At 39.7% G+C, this 24,608-nt stretch overlaps 3 protein-coding genes across 3 annotated transcripts in view; 1 reads left to right on the top strand and 2 right to left on the bottom strand.

Annotated features, from left to right (window-relative positions):
• pgap2 (post-GPI attachment to proteins 2) overlaps nt 1–11,208 on the top strand; it is a 91,121-nt gene extending 79,913 nt beyond the window's left edge. Inside the window, exon 7 of the mRNA XM_051926499.1 lies at nt 11,153–11,208. Within this exon, the coding sequence (XP_051782459.1) occupies nt 11,153–11,166 (14 nt within the window). The 3' untranslated portion in view covers nt 11,167–11,208. The remainder of the gene's footprint in view (nt 1–11,152) is intronic.
• slc6a7 (solute carrier family 6 member 7) overlaps nt 1–24,608 on the bottom strand; it is a 666,512-nt gene that overhangs the window by 217,173 nt on the left and 424,731 nt on the right. The gene's annotated exons all lie outside the window — the stretch shown is intronic.
• Nucleotides 1–24,608, bottom strand: part of rhogb (ras homolog family member Gb) — a 61,452-nt gene that overhangs the window by 15,151 nt on the left and 21,693 nt on the right. The window lies entirely within an intron of this gene.

The raw sequence follows: 24,608 nt of genomic DNA on the forward strand, positions 1-24,608 counted from the left end.
CTGACTTCAATTATGTGGGTAACCTTTCCATGTAATACAAGGGGTGTTCAGAAGGCCCTGAGCCTTCCTGGTGTTCACATTGGTTTTTCTAGAGTACAACATTATTCCAGATTTTTTTAAAATGTAATCCCCACAGGAAGTCAGAGTTTCATTTTTTTAAGCTTTCTGCCTGTTGGGTGCCACATCATTTAATAGAAGAACTGAAGCAGCACTGAGTCAGATTTCGTTGGGTCTTTCTTGCAAACTGTCAAGCGGGTCAGTATCCAAAATAAGACGTTTTGGTGACTGGAGATGAAGCCTGTTTTCACTTTTACAAGACTGAAAGTAAAAATCAGTCAAAATTGGGGATCTCCGAAGGATCTCAAGGCAACAGTTGTTATGTACTTGAAAGTCGTAAAGCACGTCCTGAACAGTCCCAAAAATGCCCACTAGAGGGAGAAACACGTTAAAAAAAACCTGGCTAGTGACTCAGAGGGCCACATGGAAGCTTTATTAATACAAACATGCACTGTAACAAAAGAAAGCTCTTTACAGCATAAAAGGCAAAAGGAGTTGTCTGTAACAAAAGGCGATCTTTTTGCAAACAAAGTCCTAATACAGTAATCCAATGAATGGTAAAGTAAAAATAAAACAATAGAGCAGAAGGTCTAAAACCCAACAATCAGAATAAGCACAAGCACAATAGAACATCAGAACAATCTAGTCGAGCACAGGCCATTCAGCCCAACAAAGCTTGCTGTTCTATCCACTTAATTTGAGTTTTGAAAGTCCTAATGTCTACCACACTACTTGGTAGCTTATTCCAAGTGTCTATGGTTCTCTGTGTAAAGAAACACTTCCTAATGTTTGTGCAAAATTTACCCTTCACAAGTTTCCAACTGTGGCCCAGTGTTCATTTTAAAATACCATTCTTGATCCACCCTGCATAATTATAAGCACTTTAATAATGTCACCTCTTAATCTTCTTTTGTGTAAACTGTATAGGCTCAGCTCTTTTAATTTTTCTTCATAACTTATCCCCTGTACCCTGGACTGAACCTAGTCGGTCTTCTCTGGACCTTTTCTAGTGCTGCTATGTCCTTTTTGTAGCCTGGAGACCAAAACTGCACACAGTACTCCAGACGAGGCCTCACCAGTGCGTTATAAAGGTTGAGCAGAACTTCCTTGGACTTGTCCTCCACACATTAGGGCGCTATACAACCTAACATTCTCTTAGCCTTCTTACTGGCTTCTGAACACTGTCTGACAGTTGATAGTGTAGAGACCCTTACATCCTTCTCATAACGTGTACTTTCGATTTTCAGACCTGCCATTCTGTATTCGAGCCTAACGTGTAATACTAGAAAGTAAAAATGTTACTTTTCAATACACAATAACAAACACTCACCGACTTCCTAGCACATTTGAATTAACCAACAGGGGATTGTGGGAACCCGAATTTACGGGGCTGAAGGCGCCTTTTGGGGAAGCACTCACAAAACACAGGGCACATAACAAAGAGTTCGAGACAAAATCGAAAAACAAAGAATAATGCCAATAATTACCAAAAATAACAACATAAAAACAAAACAGGCATTAAACAAACATTTTAATTCCTGCTAGAGGGATATTCCCAGCTAAAACATAATGCCAGTCAAGGCCAGGTTTTGTAAGTCAGCTGGCTAATAATGTTTGCAATTTTTCTCCTCTCTCTCGGAAATGTCACTGGGGGGTCAACAGTGACAGCCAAGTAGAACTCAGAAGTCTGCTTGCCCAAACTTTTCCATGGACTGAGGAGAGCTCACTTCTGGTTTCCCCTTTCCGCTTCTTTTCCTCCACCCCAACAATGCACCATCTCACACTGTTGAGCTGAACATGTCCACCATTCAGCCCTCTGGCGTTGTGTTGGTAGAGCCCCCCTCCCTTAATTGCCACCCTGCAATTTTTGGTTGCTTTGAAAATTCAAAGAATCTCTGCATGGGAAAGGTCTTTTTGGAATCATGTTATCCAACCCAAGTCAGTCAGACTAGAAGTCAAATTGTTTAAAATTACAACAACAACAGTAGAATTGATTTCTATAGCACATTTTCATACATAAGATGTGGCGCAAAGTGCTTCTCAACCACTGGGTGATTGGATTGTTAGACAGACATATTTACCACTCTGGTTAGAAGTGAGGCCCCGTGCTTAGTAAAGCTACTGAGTGGCTTACTGGCCTCTTGAGCATCTGATGCCAATATGGAGAGTTTGAAGAGGATGGTTCCAGGACTTTTAGAGGGCACTCCCCAGAAGTGCTTACCAGGATATCCCAGAATTCACTCGGTGCCAGCACTAAAAAGCTCCTGATAGCCAGTTTATGAGGACGTTTAGAGATCATTTGGCTGAAGAGTTCAAAGGATTTCAGAAAGCGGTACAGAAGTGAGAGAAAGGAGGTGGGCCAGTGACCTCATTTAATATCTATACACTATATCTAATATAGTTTCAGAGGCACAAGATGTGTGTTGTCACTTCAGTTACTCCTTCTGCTAACCTTACACAACCTCCATTATAACACTTGGCCTCTTCAATTTCATTCTGGGTTTTGGGGCAACTTGTAAGCACCCTTATCTTTGTACCAAATATGAAATTGGTAGACCTGCATCAGAGCACATGTGGTCCCAAAGTTTCCAAAGACGACTGCAGTGTTAGATCACTCGGAGCACTAAGGAGGACTTTGCCGTAAGCACAGGGAAGCCAGCCTTACAAATGTACAACACGACAAAAGCTGAACTCTTCACAAGCAGCATATTTCAATAAATCTAGTGATGTTTCCATCATTTCAATGACATCGTATCACTTTCAGATTTAAAATCACAAACTATTATTTCACAGCTTAAAAATCAGAGCGCAGAAATCCATGTGTTCTTCCCTGAACTAAATAAGTCGAGCTAACCAAAAATAAGAAAACAAGACCTGCAATACAGGGTGTCTTACCTCTGTGGTCTGTTGCTTCAACTTATCACCCCCCGTACACCATGAATAACATGAATGATGAGTGGCAGCACTGCTAGTCTCACAACAAGGAAACCAGGCTCAAGTCCCTGCTCTCCCTGCATGGTGTCTGTGTCTGTGTGGGTCCCCTCTAGGTGCTCTGGTTTTCTCCCACAGTCCAAAGTAATACAAGTTAGGTGGCCTAGCAATGCTAAATTAGCCCCCGGTTGTGTGTGTGTGTGTATATATATATATATATGTTCACCTTCTGGTGAGCTTGTCCTCCGTCCAGTGATTACTCCTGCCTTGTGTCCAATAACTGGTTTAGATTGAGGATGGGTGGATGAATGGAAAGAACGCACTCTCATATGATATATTACAACATGGCAGTAAGAGATCTTGGCAGATGTATCCTTAATCTAATTGTAATTTATGAACAATATTATTTATCTGTGGACCTCTAACTTCTTTCAAATGGTCTACAACTTGAAGTCCAACTTTAATGTACCCTTAGATTTAAGAATGCTTGCTCTCGGTATCATTGACCACAGTGTAAGCACATTCTGCACTGAATGCTTTTCTGGGATGTACAAACTGTGACTCTGCTCAGGATGAAACACGTATGAATACTGGAGATGGAGATTGTGTAGCAAGTGACACATTTAGCTTTATTAGATAGAAAATCTGCATTTACCATATTCGGCACAACAAAATTAAGCAATTCCTTCATTAAAACACCAGCTAGGAACAGTGTGGTTGTTACCTGCCAAGTCTTACTTCAGTGCTGTTTCATAAGAACACACAGACTGTTAGCAATTAGCAATTTCCTAACCAGAACCACATGCTGACATCTCCGTTTTAAAAATTCACACCCAGGTCAAGTGGCATTTAGAGGGGCTGTCAAACAGATCCCATAAACGTTTTCAGTAAGACCACTTGGTAGGATGCAAGATGAAGGTATATAACATTTTTAACAGTTTGTTTTTGGGCTTGTCACCTGTTTCACAAATGGCAAGAGAAGTCCACATGACCGTCATCATCAAGTTCTTCCATGTGAACCCTGAATACAATGAGGACTGATTGAGGTCATTTATGTTAGGTAGAATGCCTAGAGGGGTCTGGGTGGTCTCGTGGCCTCGGAACCCCTGCAGATTTTATTTTTTTCCTCCACCTGTCTGGAATTGTTTTTTTTTTTTTTGTCCTCCCTTACTTTTACTTTATGTTAATTAGTGTTCCCTAATTTTATTTTATTTTTTGTCTTTTTTCATTATGTAAAGCACTTTGAGCTACATCATTTGAAATGTCCTATATAAATAAATGTTGTTGTTGTAGAGAATCCAGCTTGACATCAAAAGACGGATATCCACCTTAATAAAAGTAGAAGTGTCTGTCTGTCTGTGTGTGTGTGTGTGTGACTGTGTGTACATTCGGCTGCTATGCCCCTGTCATTCCAAGAGATGTTTGTGATGCGGCATTTGTTGGAATGACAAATGCAGTGCATTTTATTACCACATGCATTACAAAATACATTCCAATAGATGGTGCACTGCAGATGTTAATAACGCTGGTGTCTAAGTTGATTACTTAGATTTCAACCTGACTTAAACAGATAGCACAGCTAGTACTTCAAAAAATGATGACACTGATAAGACAATTTAATTGCCGGAATGTACTGTATAGCATGCTGATGTATATCAGAATACTCTGGTATGCATCAGATTATTTTTAACTGGTGTGGATAAAACATGATGCATTTTAAGTATATAAAAATCTAAATCCAACTGTTCAGTAAAATGCAGGCTGTTATATTTATCATCCTGAGTCAAGTAGGCTAAGAGCAGTTGAGCGATGGAGCCTGGAGGAAGGCCATTCTGATCGTAAGAAATGTCAAATGTAAACAGCAGCAAAGACACAGTCTCTGCATCATGGGATCAAACATTTGAATGGATGTGCTTGGCCACTCTATTCCATTTACTAGTAGAATACGAAACATTACATGATAAATAGCTTTTGTTAACAGAACATTTTGATTTCATCTTTAAATTTGGCAATGGGTGATTTTCATTAAGTTCCAGTAGCATGTTGTTTATCGGCACACCTTGCATATGGTGGGTGTTCAATTTTTAACTTGGTCTAAGGTGCCATTTTCTAAATGTATGTAAGCCTGACTAATGTCAAGATTGTGCAGCAGTTATCTTTTCAATGTCAAAAGATTTATTTGTGCAGATACGGCATTTCTCCTTTAGATTTAGGAATAACCAAAGGTAGGGACATTCTGTACCAGTGCCAACTGCTACTGTAGCATTGACTGGACCCTTCTTACAATGTGGCTATTTGGGCTTGCAAGTCAGGCTGCTATGTGGTGCAGTCTCATAGCCCGATTAAATGTTGTAAACTGGCTACTGGAAAGTGCCGAGACCTCGTCATGCAGACAGGGGCCCAAACACAACTAGAATATGAAGAGCAGCAGAGAGCAAAGGCAAAACCTTGTCAAGAGTTCAAAAGCAAGGTGAGCACAAAAAAATGGAGAAACATTTGGACTTGAGACAAACCACTCCAGGAATAAGCAGCGAGGAGGTAAAAATACAAACAATATTTTAATACTCTTGTAATTAGGAGTGGAGTGCAGGCGTACCGCAAACTGACAACCTGTTAAGTGTGTTGTGTTCTGTTATGAACAAGAAAGGAGAGACAAATTACTGGAAAGGGATGATGCCATCAGGAACATGAATGAATGCCAGTTCTCACTTCGTTCATTAAAACAACGCTAGTCTCATTAAAAAGTCTCTTTTGTTTCCATCCATCCGTGTTCTAAAACCACTTTATCCTGATTAGAGTAGCCTGTCCCAGCAAGCACAGGGCGCAAGGCAGGACTAACCTCTAGACAGAGCACCAATCAATTGCAGGATGAGGACGGACACACACACACACCAATTTAGTGTCACCAATCCACCTAACTTGGGACTGTTTGAGGAAACTGGAGCAATCCCACATGGACACAGGCAGAACACAAAAACTCCATACGGGAGAATCCAGGACATGAATCCTTTTCTCCTTACTGTGAGACCACAGTGTTACTACTGCGCTACCAAAAGACCACCAAATAACCCCTTAAAAGTGGGTGTGAATCCAGTATTGCTATAATCATATAGTTATCGTATAATCAGTTATCATATAATGCGACTGTTCAATTACCCCCGGGGGGTAAACGTTAACACTATACAAGATTATTGTCTATTATACCTGCCTCGCACTGTCCACCTTGCATTTTTTTTTTTAACTTGCACTGCGTTTTTATCCATCCATCCATTTTCCAACCCGCTGAATCCGAACACAGGGTCACGGGGGTCTGCTGGAGCCAATCCAAGCCAACACAGGGCACAAGGCAGGAACCAATCCCGGGCAGGGTGCCAACCCACCGCAGGTTAAATTAATATTGTTTTTTTTTATCAGTATGCTGCTGCTGGAGTATGTGAATTTCTCCTTAGGGATTAATAAAGTATCTATCTATCTATCTATCTATCTATCTATCTATCTATCTATCTATCTATCTATCTATCTACTTGCCCCTTACTAGAAAAAGAGCAAAATGTTAAGTGTATTTATACTTTAGTGAGGCAAGTGGCTTATACAAGAGGCTATCAGGAATCAGCAGAAAGCAGCCAACCAAAACAGAGGAGTAAAAGCCAGAAATAAATACAGTAAATGTCAAAACCAAAGTCTAAAAACCCCCAAGAACTCCCAGTGGTCAGTTCCCCTTTGACGAAGTTCAGACAAGACTAAACTATGTGGCTCGGCCTACAATGTGGCTACTATCATGTCACCTTCAGACATGGCCACACCTAGCAGCACACAGCATCACGGTGATACAAATTCAAAATTGTAATGATGTCGTCATCAAGTAATGACTAAATGGCAAGAAAAACAAACAAACAAAAGGTTACCTTTTCTCTCTGACTGCTAATCCTGTTTAGACAGCTATATGGCTTAGATAGGTACCACGGTGGCATAGCAATCAGTGCTTCTGCCTCCCAGCTCCAGAGCAGAGTTTGAACTCTCTTCATGTCTGTGTGTCTGAGTACCCTTTAACCTTCTTCATCCCAAAGACGTGACGGATAGGATGGCTAATAACTCTAAAATGGCCTCTAAAAGGAACTGAGTGTGACAGTAAAAGTCTGGGGTTGTTTTTTGCCTTGTGCCCAATGCTGCCAATGATGGGTCTGGCTCAGCGATCTTAACTTGGCTTAAGCTGATTTGGTACCAGACCCTGAGGCAACAAGGGAAGTGATGACGACTCCTGGAAGTTATTAAACACATTGGCTTAGGCGCACACTCAACTATTTTAATTTGTTGTCTGTTTCCAAAACAATCTCTTATCTAAGTAGGCAGCAATAAAATAAAAAGTAATCAAAACCAATCAGATTTCTTGATAAATCCTTTACCACAACCTACAGTTAAATTATGTAGTACTTTTAATATACAATTAATTTTACCTATATGGAAAAAGAATCTTGCAGAATTTGAAAACAAGATATTGAGTTCTTTACTCTCCATTTTTTTTCTTACAGAACTTGAATTGCTGTTAGTTGTCAGTCAGTCAGTCATTTTCTAACCTGCTATATCCTAACTACAGGGTCACGGGGGTCTGCTGGAGCCAATCCCAGCCAACACAGGGCGCAAGGCAAGAACAAATCCCGGGCAGGACACCAGCGCACCGGAGGGTACACACACACCAAGCACACACTAGTGACAATTTATGATCGCCAATGCACCTAACCTGCATGTCTTTGGACTGTGGGAGGAAACCCACGCAGGCACGGGGAGAACATGCAAACTCTATGCAGGGAGGACCCGGGAAGCGAACCCAGGTCTCCTAACTCCACCGTGCCACCCTGCTCTTAGTTGTAATCGTTTTTATTAAACATATTTCATATTTGCTTTCTGAGTCATGTTTTTGGCCATACAGTGCACATTCAAATGACTGAAGCATTGTCCTCTCACACAAGACGTCTAGCACATGCATCACAGTCAGGGCAGTCCTGTGCATGTAAAAAGTATTCACCCCCTAGAAAGTGTTCACATTTTAGTGTTATACAACACTGAATCACGAAGGATATAACCTGGCATTTTTGACACTAATCAACAGAAGAAGACTCTTTAATGTCAAAATGAAAACAGATCTGTGCAAAGTGGCCTAATTTATGACAAATACAAAACACAAAATAACTGATGATACAAATGTTCATCCACTTTAATGTGACACACCTAAATCATCACTGGTGCAGCCAATTGGTCACATAATTAGTTCAGTTGACATCACCTGTCTGTAGTCGAGGGGTTTCTCTTGATTGCAATATAAATGCAGCTGTGTGTGAAGGTCCAGTATGGTGGTCTAAATTACACAATGAACACAAAAGAACACTCCAAGCAACTCTGTGACAAGGAAATTAAAAAACACAATACGGGATGGAGACAAAAAATTATTGAAGACACTGAATATCCCCTGGAGTCCCGATAAATCAATCATAAAGAGAAGGAGTATGGCACAGCTGTAAATCTGCCCTGAGCAGACCACCCACAAAAACTGAGTGATCATGTAAGATGAAGACTAGTGAAGCAGGCCAACAAGAGACCTGTGAGAACTCTGAAGGAGTCGCAAGCTACAGTAACTGAGATTGCAGTGACTATGCAGACAGCAACTGTTGCCCGAGTTCTTCACCACTCATAGCTTTATGGGAAAGTGTCAAAGCAAAAATGGCATCTTAGCCACAGTTTAGCAGAAGGCAGCTAGTATAAGAGTCTATCGTCTGATGAGACCAAAATTGAGCTTTTTTGTTCATCAGAATAAATACCATGTTTGGTGTAAACCAAAAACTGTATATTATCAAAAACACACCATCTCTGTGACAAATAGTGATGGAGGCATCATGCTGTAGGGATGCTCCTCTGCAGAAGGCCCTGGAAGACTATTGAGGGCTGTGGGTAAAATGCATACACCAAAATAATGGGAAATCTTGGAGGAAAAGCTGAGGCAAGAAACCTATGCATTGGGAGAAGGTTTGGTTTTTCAGCAAGACAATGACCCCAAGAATAAAGCCAGCTACAGGCATGGCTTTAAAACAACAATGTAATGTCTTGGAATGGCAGTATCACAGTCCAGATCTCAATTCAATGGAGAATTCGTAGTTGGACTTGAAAAAGGTTGTTCATTCATGATCCTCTTGCAACCTGAAAGAGCTTGAGGAGGAAATGGCACAAAATGGAAGCAGGGTGATCTCCTGATTCAAGCAAGGCAGCAGCACTGCCACCTATGCCATCAAGACACCCATCCATCCATCCATTTTCCAAAGCTGGAGCCTCTCCCAGCAAACACTGTGCACAAGGCAGAAACAATTCTTGAGCCAGCCAATTACAGGGTGAACAAATGCAGACATCAGGAGCCAGTCTAGTACCACTAATCCATCTAACCTGCACTGAAACTGATTAAAAGAACATAACATCCTCAAACCCAATTGACGCAATTCAAGGTTGGGATGACCAGAACCTGATCCAGCAGCAAAAGGGTGTGAGGTAGGAACCAGCTATGAACAGCAACTCATTAGTCACTGTCTTTATGGAGTTTGCACATTCTTACACTGTAATATTTTAAAACATTATCCAAAAACTATAAGTAAATCAAATAAAGAGCTGCTGTTCAGGTGTGAAGATAAATGTTTTAAAACCATGGCTGCAGAAACACCTGTGCCACTAGCATCTTTCTAGACAGTTCTCTGCCCAGTAACAGATCTGCAATTGAATTATTTCCTCTTTCTATGCTTAAAATAAGCTACACACCTGACCAGATCACTTTTAACTGAACAATACTATGAAATGTGTGTCCATCTTTAACACAAGTATACTGCACGAGTACAACTATGGAGGTGTGACTGAGCAGGCCTTACCATGGACTTTTCTGGTATTGTCCCAGCACAGTCAGAGTAGACCCTGGATTGGATTAGGTTTGAGAATGTTATGGTCTGTTATGTTACAACAGTGTACATATTTCACACATTAGCCTTATCTCTAACACAAGTGTTCCATATCAAACCTACGGCATACAATTTGAAGTAAACAATATTTGGCACTTTTATGTAATGGAACATTTTCACCTATGGCATAACAATTAAGGACTACTCTTTATCATAGTTTATGAATCCAGACCCACGACACACATTTTGCTCTAAAGTATAATACAACTTTGAGGTGCCCTTTGTGAACTACCAAGGAAGTACAAACCCACAATGGCACGGAGCTGCCTGACAGCAACAAGTTTCAAAGTGTTCAAAAGTGCTGCCTCACGCTCATCTAGCATGGCCAGAAAACAGACAGTTTAATATTATGCTCTTACTCATGTCATTTTCTAACCCATTTAATCCACTGGAAATACCCTGGACAGAGTGCCAGTCCATTGCAGGGTTAACACACACACACTAAAGACACAGTAGGACTAATTTAGTCAGTGAGTCAGCCATTGTCCAACCCGCTATAGAGCCAATCCCAGCCAACACAGGGCGCAAGGCAGGAAACAAACCCAGAGCAGGGCGCCAGCCCACCGCAGGGCGCACACACCCACAAATACACTATGGACAATTTAGGATTGCCAATGCACCTAACCTAAATGTCTTTGGACTGTGGGAAGAAACCGGAGCACCCGGAGGAAATGCACGCAGACACAGGGAGAACATGCAAACGCCACGCAGGGAGGACCCAAGAAGCGAACCCAGGTCTCCTTACCACGAGGCAGCAGAGCCACCATGACACCCCAGCTCTTACTCATATTAACACATTTTGTATGTCCTTTCAATATGTCCTCGAGATTCCACCCACCCATCCAAACCTACTTATTCAGTGCAGGGTTGCAGAGAAGAAGAGCCCATCCTGGATGCACCCAAAACAAGGCTGGTACCAGTTTCTCAATCAGAGGCTGATCAGGGTGTCTAGTTATTTCATTCAACTAGTTAATCCCAAGTTTGTAAAATTCTGAAGGAGATGCTGGTCTGGGTTATGTCACAGAACTTGTATTCTGCCTCTTTTCATATGCCCGTTATGGCCTCCATCTAAATCTGGACTGGTCAACTCAAACCATGAAGGGCTATAAACGCTGCATGCTTGCAACGCAAATTGCCTCTGAATTTTATCCTTAATTATTTTTCCTAAACTGCAGGTAATTTACACTGAAGAGGCCCAGTTGTAAGTGGCAGTAAAGATGGAGCTCCTCTTCATGATACCACATCTCTTTCTTAGAGTAGAACTCCAAATTTTATAGTCCCTTACACAGTGGGGAGCCAACAGAACATCCATCCATCCATTATCCAACCCGCTGAATCCAAACACAGGGTCACGGGGGTCTGCTGGAGCCAATCCCAGCCAACACAGGGCACAAGGCAGGAACCAATCCTGGGCAGGGTGCCAACCCACCGCAGGACACACACAAACACACCCACACAAGCACACACTAGGGCCAATTTAGAATCGCCAATCCACCTAACCTGCATGTCTTTGGACTGTGGGAAGAAACCGGAGCACTCGGAGGAAACCCACGCAGACACGGGGAGAACATGCAAACTCCACGCAGAGAGGACCCGGGAAGCAAACCCAGGTCCCCAGGTGTCCCAACTGCGAGGCAGCAGTGCTACCCACTGCGCCACCGTGCCGCCCGCCAACAGAACACATTTATGTGAAATAATAATAAGCAGAATTCAAACTTAATAAATGTTGAGCAAAGCTCAAACTTATAAGTTATTCATAATCTTTACTCTTCAGAAAAATTAAGCATCTAATGAAACAGTGAATTAAAGAATTACCTTCTGATTAAATGACTGGTGCTCATATCTATCTATCTATCTATCTATCTATCTATCTATCTATCTATCTATCTATCTATCTATCTATCATTGTGCCTTTCATGTCTATTTCAATATGCCTCTAAAAATTTGCACATGAACCACTGAGACACTGCTGTATCGATGCAAACTTTAAGATGAATCAACTCCGTGGTTACATTAACCACTACAATAAAACTAATTTTCTGTCTATAAGCCCTAAGGTGCTCTCTCATAAAGAAGCCAATGTTTTAATGGTCTGCTGGAATAAGGTAAGCAAATTTAATCAGAGATCGCTGGGAGTACAACTAGCCATTATGAAAAGTTATCAGGTCTACTGAATACAAGTAAGACAGCCCTGTTCCTCCTTCTGTGTAGTGTGGCACAGCGGTTAGTGCCGAGAGTCCTCGGTTCAGATCCTGGCCTGGTCACTGTCTGTGTGGAGTCTGCCCACTCTCCTCAGGGTCATCTGGTGGCATTTTAAATCCCTCACCACCAGCTCGCAGGGTCACCCTTAGCCTGCCTATGCTCCAATTGTAAAAAATGTATCTATAAAATTGTATCTATAAAATTGTACTAAATTTCTGTAAATGTAAAAGTACCTTGAGTTGTTTTTTTCCTTATAAAGTTATTAAGGGGGTTGTAACTTTAATCTTTACTCATCTGACTTAAATCAGCACTTTAAGGAAAATCTTTCATCTGTTGTCATTTCTCAGTTTTATGATGAGTGAACAAGATTTTACTGTGGCTTGAGCACTAGGGCCATGAAGCCCACACTGCATTTATCACAAAAAGTTAATTCAAAATGCTTCCTGTATTTGTTTATCAAGATGGAGCTTTTTTCAGTTTAGATTTACAAGCTACATACTTAAACACAGCTAAATGTTTATTGCAAAAACATGACAAAATATCACTTTGGAAGGTAAACTACAACTTTGTAGTGTATATTCACCATCATTGTCATACCACAGGCCTGGACCTATGTTTTACTATAATGTTTTATTATTATGTTTTATCATTTTAAAACAATACAGTGGATTCCCACCCTGACATTGAAAGAAGTTCTTTCCATTTTATTCTGTGTGATAACACATTACACCATTACCGTAAGTTTTAAGCTGCTTCACATTATGATATAGGGCAGCATGGTGGTCTTCCCTGTGTGTAGTTTGAATATTCTCCTCTGTGTAGGCTTCCTCTGGGTGCACCAGCTACCATCCACTATCCAAAGACATGCAGGTTAGGTGATTTTGCAATGTCACATTGGCCCTAATGTGTGTTTGGTGGGTGTGTGGTTGCCCAGCGATGGACTGGCACCTTGTCCGGGGTCTGTTCCTGCCTTGTGCCCTATGCTAGCTGGGGTAGGCTCCAGCTTCCCCCACGACCCCGTCAGAAAATGACATGACTTCAAATGGATGTGTTCAGGCTAAACAAACATAGAGCTATTTGAAGGATTAGTTTTATTTCGTGAGGCACAAATGTATTATAACAGGAAGTTAAAAAATCCAACTGTATACTCATTTTCTAGCTCCACTTTATCTTAGTGATTTATTACATACTACTAAACAGAATTACAGCAATAAACACCAGTACTGCCCTCAAACTATGGTTAAATCAGTCAACCATATTTTGCATGTGTGTGTTTGAATTTGCCCTTTGCTTGCCTAAGGGTCACTTACCCTTGGCCCAATCCAGCAGTCACAGCGAGGATCTTTTGTTATCCACAATTCAAATTTAAACTCAAAATTAGCCTATTTTCTTGTTATTCAGTCTCAAATATGAAAAAATATAATTTAACTTACAAATAAGCAATATCACAGCCAAATTACATAGAGAGTATTTAAAAGTGATGCGTTCTTGTACATAGCTAATAAGAGATTACAATGCAACATGGTGAACAGTCAAATCTCCACAGATAGCACAATGTGTTAGGCACAAGTCAGGTGAGGATATGCTCAAGGTGTATGATTCACTTGTGAAGCCTCATCTGGAAATATTATATACAGCTTTGTTTTTCTTATTATAAAAAGATCAGACAGAAAATCCAGAGAAGAGTGCCGAGTCTGACACCAGGAGTGCTGGGTCTGAACTTTAAAGTAAGGCTCAAAGAATCGAACCTTTTCAATCAAAGCAAAAAGAGGTGACATGGGAGAAATGCTTTAAATCAGGAGTCTCCACCTCACACTATTTAATTATACAGCTTGGTATTACAGGAGTAGTGGCTACTGATTAAGAGAGTGGCCCATTTTAAACAATAAAGAGAACTACGAGGGTGGACGCCAGTTGTTACTTTAAAACAAGATCTTCAGCTAAAACATGTGGGCATAGATGGAGGCTGGTTATGAGTAAATTTCACACTAGTCTTACCAAATATTTGTTCCAACACATAACCACAGATAAACAGAATATGTTGCCAAGCCATGTAGCAGTTAGTAGTGCTTTGAAGACCTTAAAATCTAAACAACTATAATAAATCTGAACTATAACTAATTTAAATATACGGTAATAAACAGGCAGACAGGAACAAGGTCCTGTGGAGTTTTACACTGCAGGATTTTGTACTACGTATTTACAATTATTTTAAAAAGTTTCATAATGTTTTTCTGTTACACTTTCCTCCATTTTCTTTTTTCTTTATGATCTGGCTGGTCAGATATCTACCAGTTAAAAAGTCTGTCAAGAAGGCTTTGCCTCGTTAAACTGTATTGTGTAGCTTCATCTTACTTTCACTGCGCAAGTCACCTTTAAATAAAATCAGGCTTTTGTTTTGTTTTTTTTTTCTCATCAAATAAGTGTAAAAGTTTACCTCTGAGAAAACCGCACTGAGGTATGAATTAGCAATATTGTTTCCTTCTTTAGATTACTTTACAGAACCTCTTAAACTGGTGAAACATGTTAAATCTTCTGCATAAGCACAACTACATTAACATTTATTCTTATTAAATAACTACACACTCTTCCATATCTTTTTAAATATTCTTCTTAAATATTCTGTTAGTTTAATTTCTACTTTCCCCTCAGGGATTAATACAGTGTACCAAATACATAATCTTTATAGTTCAGCTTTTGGAATACTGAAAGCAATATACATAAAGAGTTCATTTTTACGGTCTATATATGGCATATGACAAACATCTATTTATTAGACCTTAGATTTACTTTCGGACTGTGTGGGGACTTGGAATCAACAAGGTATCTAAACTGCAGCATTAGGGTCATTGGCCCATTTTTACTGCAATGTGTCCTTCTTGTCTTAAAAAATAGCTTCTGGTTGATCTCCAATCAAAAGAACTTCACTGGACTGAAAGCAGGTGGCTGGGTATGGGCAGCATTATCAACTCCTGCAGTGTTCCCTCACTGTAGCCACATTTTCTCGTCTTTTGCTAATAAAGCTAACAGTCGACTAAACAATTAGCTGCAACAACCTACTGTATCTGCAAAAAGATAAAATGAGTTGTGTGTTTTAAACAGCAAGGTGACTGATCAAAGCCCACTGATATGCCACACGAGTCATGTCGCCCTCCACCCATCTCATTTTCTGACCAATGGGCCACTGATGGCTAAATATTTTTTGTCACATGTCACAAAATACATGGCATAGAGATAAGCCTGCATTCTAAGAAGAGAACAATAAAAGAATAAACAATTCCAATTCATTATTAAATATGTGTAATTCTCAAAAAAAATGCTAGTTAATTTTTTGTCAAAGCTTCTACAATTCTATCCTTTTTCATTGTTTTATGTAATGGTTACAAGTTTGTTCCCGCAACAAAATTAAGCCACAGAAATAGTGGTTCAGATGCTTCAAATCAAATTTATATCCACAAATTTAAGAAATATCAGCATCTCATCATGACTAGTAACTTTCTTGAGTGCAACCAGTGTACTTAGTTCTGTAATAAAAGAAAGAGGTAGTATAAGGATATCAGAGAGGAAAGGCAAATGTTACCACCTGCGCTTGTAATGTGAGCTGCAGTCTGATTCAAGCTTGCAAGCTTGCATTACAAAACACATTTCCTGAGGAATTGAAAAAGTGCAACATAAGAACAGCAGAGTTTACTTTTAACGGCTGTACTTTACTGATGTAGAATGCATGTAACCATTCATTTAACCACTTCCACGTTCCATAAAAGGAACAGTGACATGGTAATTCTGTAAAACAGATTAGAAAATATACAGAACATGCGTGTCCAGCCAATGACAGCCATTAACAGCAGCATTACAAAGGGGATGGGAGGGGAGGGACAAACCGTCTGAAGTGTTTCACATAATGTAGTCCTCTGACTGAGTACAAAATAAAAAATCTGTTACACAATACCTAATGGCCGTCTGATTTGATTCTAACGCAATCTACTTTTTTACACCCTTCGACAGAAATGCATATGATAAAGCTGCAGGTGGAGAGTGAAAAATAAATGAACTGAAGGGTATCTCAGAAACTAAATAAATGCTGTTATTAAAACCTTGTATGTTAAATTTCTTCCTACTAGAGGTGATCAAAAATGTTCAGTTTGACCTAATAAGGAAAATACCAGTAGAACCAAACAAGTTTTATTTTTCAACATAGACCCTGTGAACACTAATACGTTGGTTTTCTGTGCCAATCACATTGTGTAACTACTCTTCAATGGCTGACTTTCAACACTGGCAAAACTGTGTCCGACAGATGCAGTCCTTTAGATTGGTGGGAGTAGTAACACAGGGCCAGACCTGGAGAATAGGATGGGTGCGACATCTCTTTGAAACCACAGTTTGCAAGCCATGCAGTGTAAGTGAGAGCTTTTGTTATGAAACAGAAGGAGGAGGAGGAGCATGGTCAACAGCTTTCCTCGCAAGTTCCTCTAACTGACTGCTGTAAAGCCACAACACATCAGCATATTATTAACAGGTTATGTGGGCCTTTTGAGGCAGGACATCAGTATAAATTACACCCCCCCCACAACATTAAAACTATACATATGATCTTGTTGACACTAACCTAAACCTAGAAACCTAAAATTCTTTGGAGTTGGAGGATTGCCATGCTTCCATTTTTTCAATTCATGTTTGGACTCTAGGTGACAGTGGCTTATGACAGTTTAATCCCCAGGTGTGATCCATCCATCCATCCATTATCCAACCCGCTATATCCTAACTACAGGGTCACATGAGTCTGCTGGAGCCAATCCCAGCCAACACAGGGTGCAAGGCAGGAAACAAACACCGGGCAGGGCACCAGCCCACCACAGGGCACACACAACCACACACCAAGCACACACTAGGGACAATTTAGGATCGCCAATGCACCTAACCTGCATGTCTTTGGACTGTGGGAGGAAACCAGAGCACTCGGAGGAAACCTGTGCAGACACGGGGAGAACATGCTAACCCCAAGCAGGGAGGACCCGGGAAACAAATCCAAGCCTCCCAGGCACTGCGCCACCGTGCCGCCCCCAGGTGTGATATGCTTCTTAAATATCTTCATCCATCCATTTTCCAATCCGCTGAATCTGAACACAGGGTCACGGGGGTCTGCTGGAGCCAATCCCAGCCAACACAGGGCACAAGGCAGGGAATCTTCCATTCTCAATTCATTAGCTTCAGTTTCTCCTCGGAACACTGGATGTAGTGATGTTTCATTTCAGTAGTGAACATTCTGAAGTGCCAGCATGCACAGACCTTGCTTTCTTTGAATTATTCATGAAGGATGAATTCAGTTATCCCATAACTAATCACCATAGGGACTGCTGTCTAATGCACTGCTACTGTCCACTTCTCTATTACAATTCACTTTATGATGGCAACATTTTTTGCGTTATCAATGTCAAATGCCAACCAAAACTTCACCTTTGAGACAGTGGCACATTAAAGCAAACTAGACTTGGGACAAGACAACTAGACAAAAATGAATCTGTGAATGCATACTGTTCTCTTTAGCATTAGTAATTCAAAGATAGCACAACGATACGTATTGAGTTTGATCTGGTTTAAAAAAATATATACATTATAAACTCCAAATGATAGAAACTTGACCCTCTATTATAAAAAAAAATCTTGTGACGAGATGAGACTTTTTTTCCTACGATGAGACGTGATCTTTTGAAGTGAGACAGACAGACACTTTCACGTCATACTTACAACCTTTGGAAGCAAGTCCCATGAGACAGTGACTTTTGCAAGTCACACCCTACGTATAACCATTTTCAAACAAGACCACGGTCATCTAACCTCTCAGTTGTTGGAATGCTTTTGGCAGACACACTTCTTGTGCTCTCAGCTCTTAAAAGTTTTAGACATTCTAGATGACACGTCAACAACTAAGCGAAGAAGAAAGAGCAGCGCACCACGCCCGGGGCCGGAAAAAGACGAAGTAGAACGTCATAAAGAATTCAAAAACATTGGTGCGATACACATGCAGAGGAGGTTAGAGATAATGAAAGTAGGAAAATTTGAAAGTCTCAAAAAAATGATAGTAAAGATTGCATTAGCGCAAACAAACGGAAAATGTTACTCTGTGAAACGGAACAGCAAAAAGAGATCGAATAGTGTTTGAGGACGTCTGAGGGAGAAGAGAGATGAGGCAGTGAGAAAAAAGGACAGCTGCTGTACAGGCGTTTAAACGTTCGAAGCGCTGCACAAGATGCATATCATGGAAGCAGCAACAAGCCAGCAGCTGACTGAGCAAAGAGGAGGTAAAAAACAAAAACTTTCCCATTGTATCACCATTTAAGAGGGGTTTCGGAGGAGCGACCACATCTCCTTGGGGTGCGTTCAGAAACCCCCTCTTCACAATGGCGCATAGCGCTGGTGGGGGGGTGTAAGGGGTTGCCGAGCGTAGTGAGCAGTTGGCGAAGCTCCATAGTAGTTCATATATTTAACTACACCACTAATCACTGGCCATTTGTAAAATAAGCACTGTAGAAAATCTCTTGCAGTTTCAGTCAAAAAACCTTTTGATTAACCCTCATACTATTAGACAAGTTAAAAATGGGAATGCAGTAGTACAAGCAAGAAAAACAGAGGTGTAGCTTATCTCATTTCATTTATTTAGCCATTCACTGAACATGCTGTTTTCAGGATCATGTGGAGCCTAAACCTGTCCAAGAGTATTCAGAATTAGCTGGGAGCCAACCCTAGGATGAAACACCAGTCCCTTTTACACTCTTAAAAATAACGGTGCCATACTGGTCTGAATGTGGATCCCAATGCCCGAGTGCAGTGACAGGGACACAGTGCTGTAAAAATGGCCCTGTTCTTCAGTTGAGACGTAAAACCGAGGTCCTGACTCTCTGTTCATTTGTTCATTAAAGATCCCTGGGCACCCTTCATAAAGAGTATGGTGTACCCCGATTTCCTGGCTAAATTAGCCACTTTGACCTGGTCATTCTGGCCCCCTAATCATCCCCTATATCTGACTGGCTAACAGCTAATGTGTGGTGAGCGTACTGGTGCAAAATGGCTGCAGGTGCATCATCCAGGTGGATGCTGCACTATACTGGGGATTGAAGTGGCTCCCCACTTACTGTGTAAAGCACTATATAAATGTAATGAATTATGATTATTATTATAATTATAAAAGTCACTACTAGTCTATACTTTTTTTTTACATTTTTGAGATGTGGGAGGAAGATCGAATTACATGCAAAAAACCCACCAGAGACAAGGACAGACTGTAAAAACTAAACACAAAATGTGATAACGTCAGGATTTAAATGTGGTCTCTGGGAGATCTGACACAAACCACTGCACCATCATCAGCTCCTTTTGGTAGTTGTAATGAATACCATACTGTGTGTTTAAAGACTAAAAGCTGTGATTAATATATATATATATATATATTTGTTCGTACACAGTATACACCGTGGACATTTGTTGTTCACAACTTTTGCCCAATGATTGCTGGAATAGGTTCCTGTTATCCTGTCCTGGATTAGTGGGTTAAGAAAATACATGGATGGGTATATGCATCAATACAGTATAGTATTACATCATTGTTATATCTATATTTATATTGTTATATATAATCAATAAACTGAGAAGAACTATTTTTATGCCACCTACAAATAATATAGAATCAATGCATTTTACTGGTACTTATATACCCAATTGCATTGCTGCTACATTCACAATGTCACCTATCACAAATGTCAGCACTCTGCCTAATTTCCTGTAACAAAGACTTTGTGTTTTGGTTCAATATGAGTTTTTACTGTGTTATGGGGGGAAAAAATAGCTGGATTTGCATATGCAAATTAATGCAGTATTTCAGCAAACTACAAAATAGGTTTATCTCTCTGCTTTAGCTACCAAAAGTTGCAGTCAGTTGCACCTGAAGTCTTATTTATGCTGATTTTAAAAATCTTCATGTGTGCATATTAACATTAAATGTGTGCTTCTACCAATTGTGCACAGAGGAAAATGATGTGTGGAAAAAAAAACCTCAGCTGAACTATCTTGTCATTTGTAGCTTCACCATTTTCCCTCAACTTCATTTCGATGTGAACTGAAAATCTCACATGAGCTGCGACAAAGCTCTGTGTAGCAAAAGAAAAAGATGCCTGAAGTAATTAAAGCACTGGGTTGAAGAGCTCAGGACGTTCACTGGATGTGTACAACTCCAAAGTTTAATTAACAAGAAATTTCTTTTGGTACTTAAATACTGAACAATTATTCAACACATTTTGGAAAGTTTAGATATGTACCTCATTTAACAATACATGTATGTACTGTAGAACAAAGACTGAAATAGATAATCACTACTGACTATTTAAATGTGTAATGAACATTAAAACTCAAAATGGTGGCGCTAGTTTTAAAGCAGGGAGCAATAAGCCCCATAACTCAGAGTTACACTATTACATTACTTGAAAGAATTAACCAAAAAATATTACTCACAAAAATAAGCTTATTGACTGGTCTACTGAATCAATGTTGTTTTAAAATGAAAGAAGTGATGTTATGATCAATCAGCCACCAATGTAAATCGTCCAATTTTCACTATAAAAGATGTGATTGGTGATCTGTAGATTGGCTGATCACAAAAAAAAAAAAAACATTTCTAAGCTTTGTGGTGATATAGTTGTAGTGCTCCTTTATTATGTGAGGTGTTACAGTACTTGAGCGACTGCACACTTTTTTGATGCAAACCTTCTGTAAACACAGAGCAGCAAGGAAGATTTTACCAGAGAGAAAGAAGACTGAAATATTAGCCTTTACTTTAAAGAAAATGGAGTAATAAACTGAGAAAAACGTAATTGGAGAAGTCGTCCTGTGCAATTAGATAAACGGCAAGAAAAGCTACTTTAATAAATTCAGAACTTTTTATTTTGTCCTTTAATTAAAACATACACTGCTTCTCTGAGTTTGGACGGTAAACGAGCTTGTGTTAACTACAACAGCTTGTATTTTCAATTAGGAAAAGAAGATATAAAGAAGAATTTGAAATTGCTGCTTAGTAAACAATAGGCTTGTTACCTTAACAGCAAAATTTGTTTTGTTTACTTGTACACTTGTTAAGGATTTTAGCTTTTTATCTTCTTGATAAATATCTTATCCAGCGGCTGTGGGGCATCTGTTGGTGAAGAGAGATCCACAGATCTTGACTTTGCTGATGATGCTGTGATCTTGGAGTCAATGGAGGCTCTGATCGGGGTGCTTGAGAGACTGAGTGAGGAGTCTGAGTGTCTGGGCTTGCGAATGTCCTGGATAAAAAACAAGATCCAGGCCTTTAATGACCTCTTGGACACAGCCATCAGCAGTGTGTCTGTTCGTGGAAAGAGTGTTGACCTTGTCGAGAGGTTCACTTACTTCGGCAGTGACATTCATGTCTCTGGTGACTCTTCCTATGAAGTCAGTAGACGGATTGGGAGAGTATGTGGGGTCATGAGGTCGCTGGAAAGGGGTATGTGGCTCTCCCGATATCTATGCAAAAGGACGAAGGTCCAAGTTTTTAAGTCCTGGTGCTTCCTGTCTTGTTATATGGTTGCGAGACATGGACGCTATCCAGTGACCTGAGACGAAGACTGGACTCCTTTGGTACACCGTCTCTCTGGAAAATCCTTGGGTACCATTGGTTTGACTTTGGAGTCCCGAATGAGGCACATTACCTGCATTATGAGGGAGTGTCAATTACAGCACTACAGCCATGTGGCGCGTTTCCCAGAGGGTGACCAGCTTGTAAGATCCTCATTGTTGGGGACACGAGTGGCTGGACCAGGCCAAGGGATCTCCCATGTAACACCTGGCTGCAGTAGATAGAGGGTCATTTCCGGAGGGTGGGACTGGACTACGTGTCTGCCTGGGGGGGTTGCCAACCAGGATCCTGAGTTGTTTCGTCGTTAGTGGGTGAGGCGACGCACTGTACCAGTGCATGCTCCCCAACTTGAGTTGACTTGACTTGATAAATACTTTATGAACACTTGATAGATTTGTGGCCTTTATAAAGGTTTGTACTGTGCTTATTATTTGTTTGTGTGTGTCGTACAGTATAAGTTTTTGAGGTGGAGAGAAACAAGTACTGCATAATAAAAATGGTAATCCATATTTATAATTACACCTCAACTATTAAGAATGTCTAACTGATACACTGGAAAAAAAGAACCTGTGTAAATACAGTATATGTATATTTTAACAGCAATAAAAACTGTAGTGCAATTAATGATAAATGATTAAAACCTATAAGTGCATGTATATTTACATTTAATCAGTGCCAATATATACTGTATTGTATATGTATGTTTTGTTAGACAAATGAAAAAAATTACTTTTCTTAAGTCAGTCTTTGCTTCAGATTAAGTACATGACAGAAAAAATTAAACAATATGACAGCTTGTAATTATGGGAAATATTTTACCTTCTTTTATGCCATATACATTATGTATAAATATTTTCTGTACATATTTTATTACATTAAAAATTATGTATTTTAAGGAAACTATTTTATTTTAGAATTTTCATGACCACTGAACAATAAGCCTACAGAATTTCACTTTGTTAATAAAAAATGAACACATAATACTTGTGGTCTATAGTTTAATTACAAAAATACCAATGCTAACACTTTAATATAGAACATAAGGCTTCTACGTGTCTGATTATGCAGGAGCTTTTCAGTAACATGAAATCAGTGATCAGTATTGGTCCTGAATCCCAAAATGAAAGGTAGACAGTAGAAATCAATTTGTACATCATTTAATCTAGCGAGACATTCCACTATCTAGCCCTCAAAGATAAATATGAACTTCATTAAAGTAACATACAAGGATACCGGATGGCAAACAATATGCTGTATTCTTGGAAACGTTTTCAAATTCACTATTCAATAAGAGTTCAAAGTGTTTCAAAGTGTTAATGAAACCGAAAGCTGGCTGTCAAGCAAGTGGTTGATGAGTAAATGAGCAACAGCCATGTTGGCAAAATAAGAAGAGTGATGGATAATTACCTTGGCTGTGCTGGGTGGGCCTCTAGGCCTGACACAACTGCTGTGCAAAGGCAATGTGAATCACACAGTGAGAGCAAGCAGTAAACATGCTGCATTTGAAAGATTATTTTAAACTTCACATATGTCAGCATCTTATTTTTAACATTTCCTGTCCACCATGTTTTGTTTATTGGCTTGTAATTTTGTTAAGCTCGTTTCAAATCACATTATACCAAAACAGCTTTTAGGACCTTGTGTTTAATTCTACAAACCAAAATCAGTCCAAATTAAGCAGAACAATTAGTATCTACATATATTCTACAATATTTCTTCTTTTTTTAATTTGCGAACATGATCATTGATATATCTTAATTTTTTAAGCACAAATTATTTAACTTTACAAATGACGCTAAATCCATTCATTTGCCTTTTGCAGGCAGTTTTTCCAAGAGTGGATCATGACAGCAACAGGCACAAAGTTGGAACCAAGATTAAATATCAGTGTGTTGCAAAGCACATACTTTCTCAGTGGAGTAATTGTGAGCCTCCAAAGTGTCTAACAACGCATCAAAGGCCTTGGAGGAAGACACAGGCACCAAAAAACAGGTAACCCATAAACTGAAAATAAATCATGCAGGAACTAAAGGTGAATACAATATGTACAATAAAGATACAACAGGGATCAAACTACTCTAAATTATGATGCTGTATTATGTCTCCTTCATCTTTGACAAAACATACACAATCCCACAACAACAATAATGACCCTGTAAACAATTGCCATGACAGAACAGATATTTTGGCATATTGATGACACCCTCCAATTGAAATAACTGGAATGGTTACAAGTTAGGAATTAAGTCTACTTCTGACACATGATGCAAAAGAAAGTACAACAATGCAGTGCGTGTAAAGAGTTTTGCTTGCAGATCACCAGCAAACTGCAAAATGTAAATGAATATAAACATTCCCTTTCTTTATGGGAGTCCTGATGATCAAAAACAATGTTAAGTAAAATTAATTATTTTTCTATTGTGGCAAGTCTTCCAAACCATCCATCTAATCTCTGAACTCACTTTCTTAAACACTAAAGTTATGGAGGGAAGGGGGCAGAGCCTGTTGTAGCAGCACTAGCTACAAATCAGGAACCATTAATGGGCAGGGCACCAGTCTACTACTGGGCAAATGAACCTGACCAGCATGTACTTGAAATCAAAACTGGAATACCTGAGGAGAAAAAAAAATATGAAAACATGCAAATTACACAAAGATAATGACAAAGCCAAGGTTCAAATCCAGTCTGTGTGAGCTGTCAGGAAGCGACACTGCTGTTAAAATTAGTTCATATGTAAATGAAAACTAAAATTAATTCATTCACATTTCCTTGAAGCTACTGAATT

This window comes from Erpetoichthys calabaricus, chromosome 4 (assembly GCF_900747795.2).
Source record: "Erpetoichthys calabaricus chromosome 4, fErpCal1.3, whole genome shotgun sequence".
In the NCBI taxonomy this organism is placed as follows: domain Eukaryota; kingdom Metazoa; phylum Chordata; class Cladistia; order Polypteriformes; family Polypteridae; genus Erpetoichthys; species Erpetoichthys calabaricus.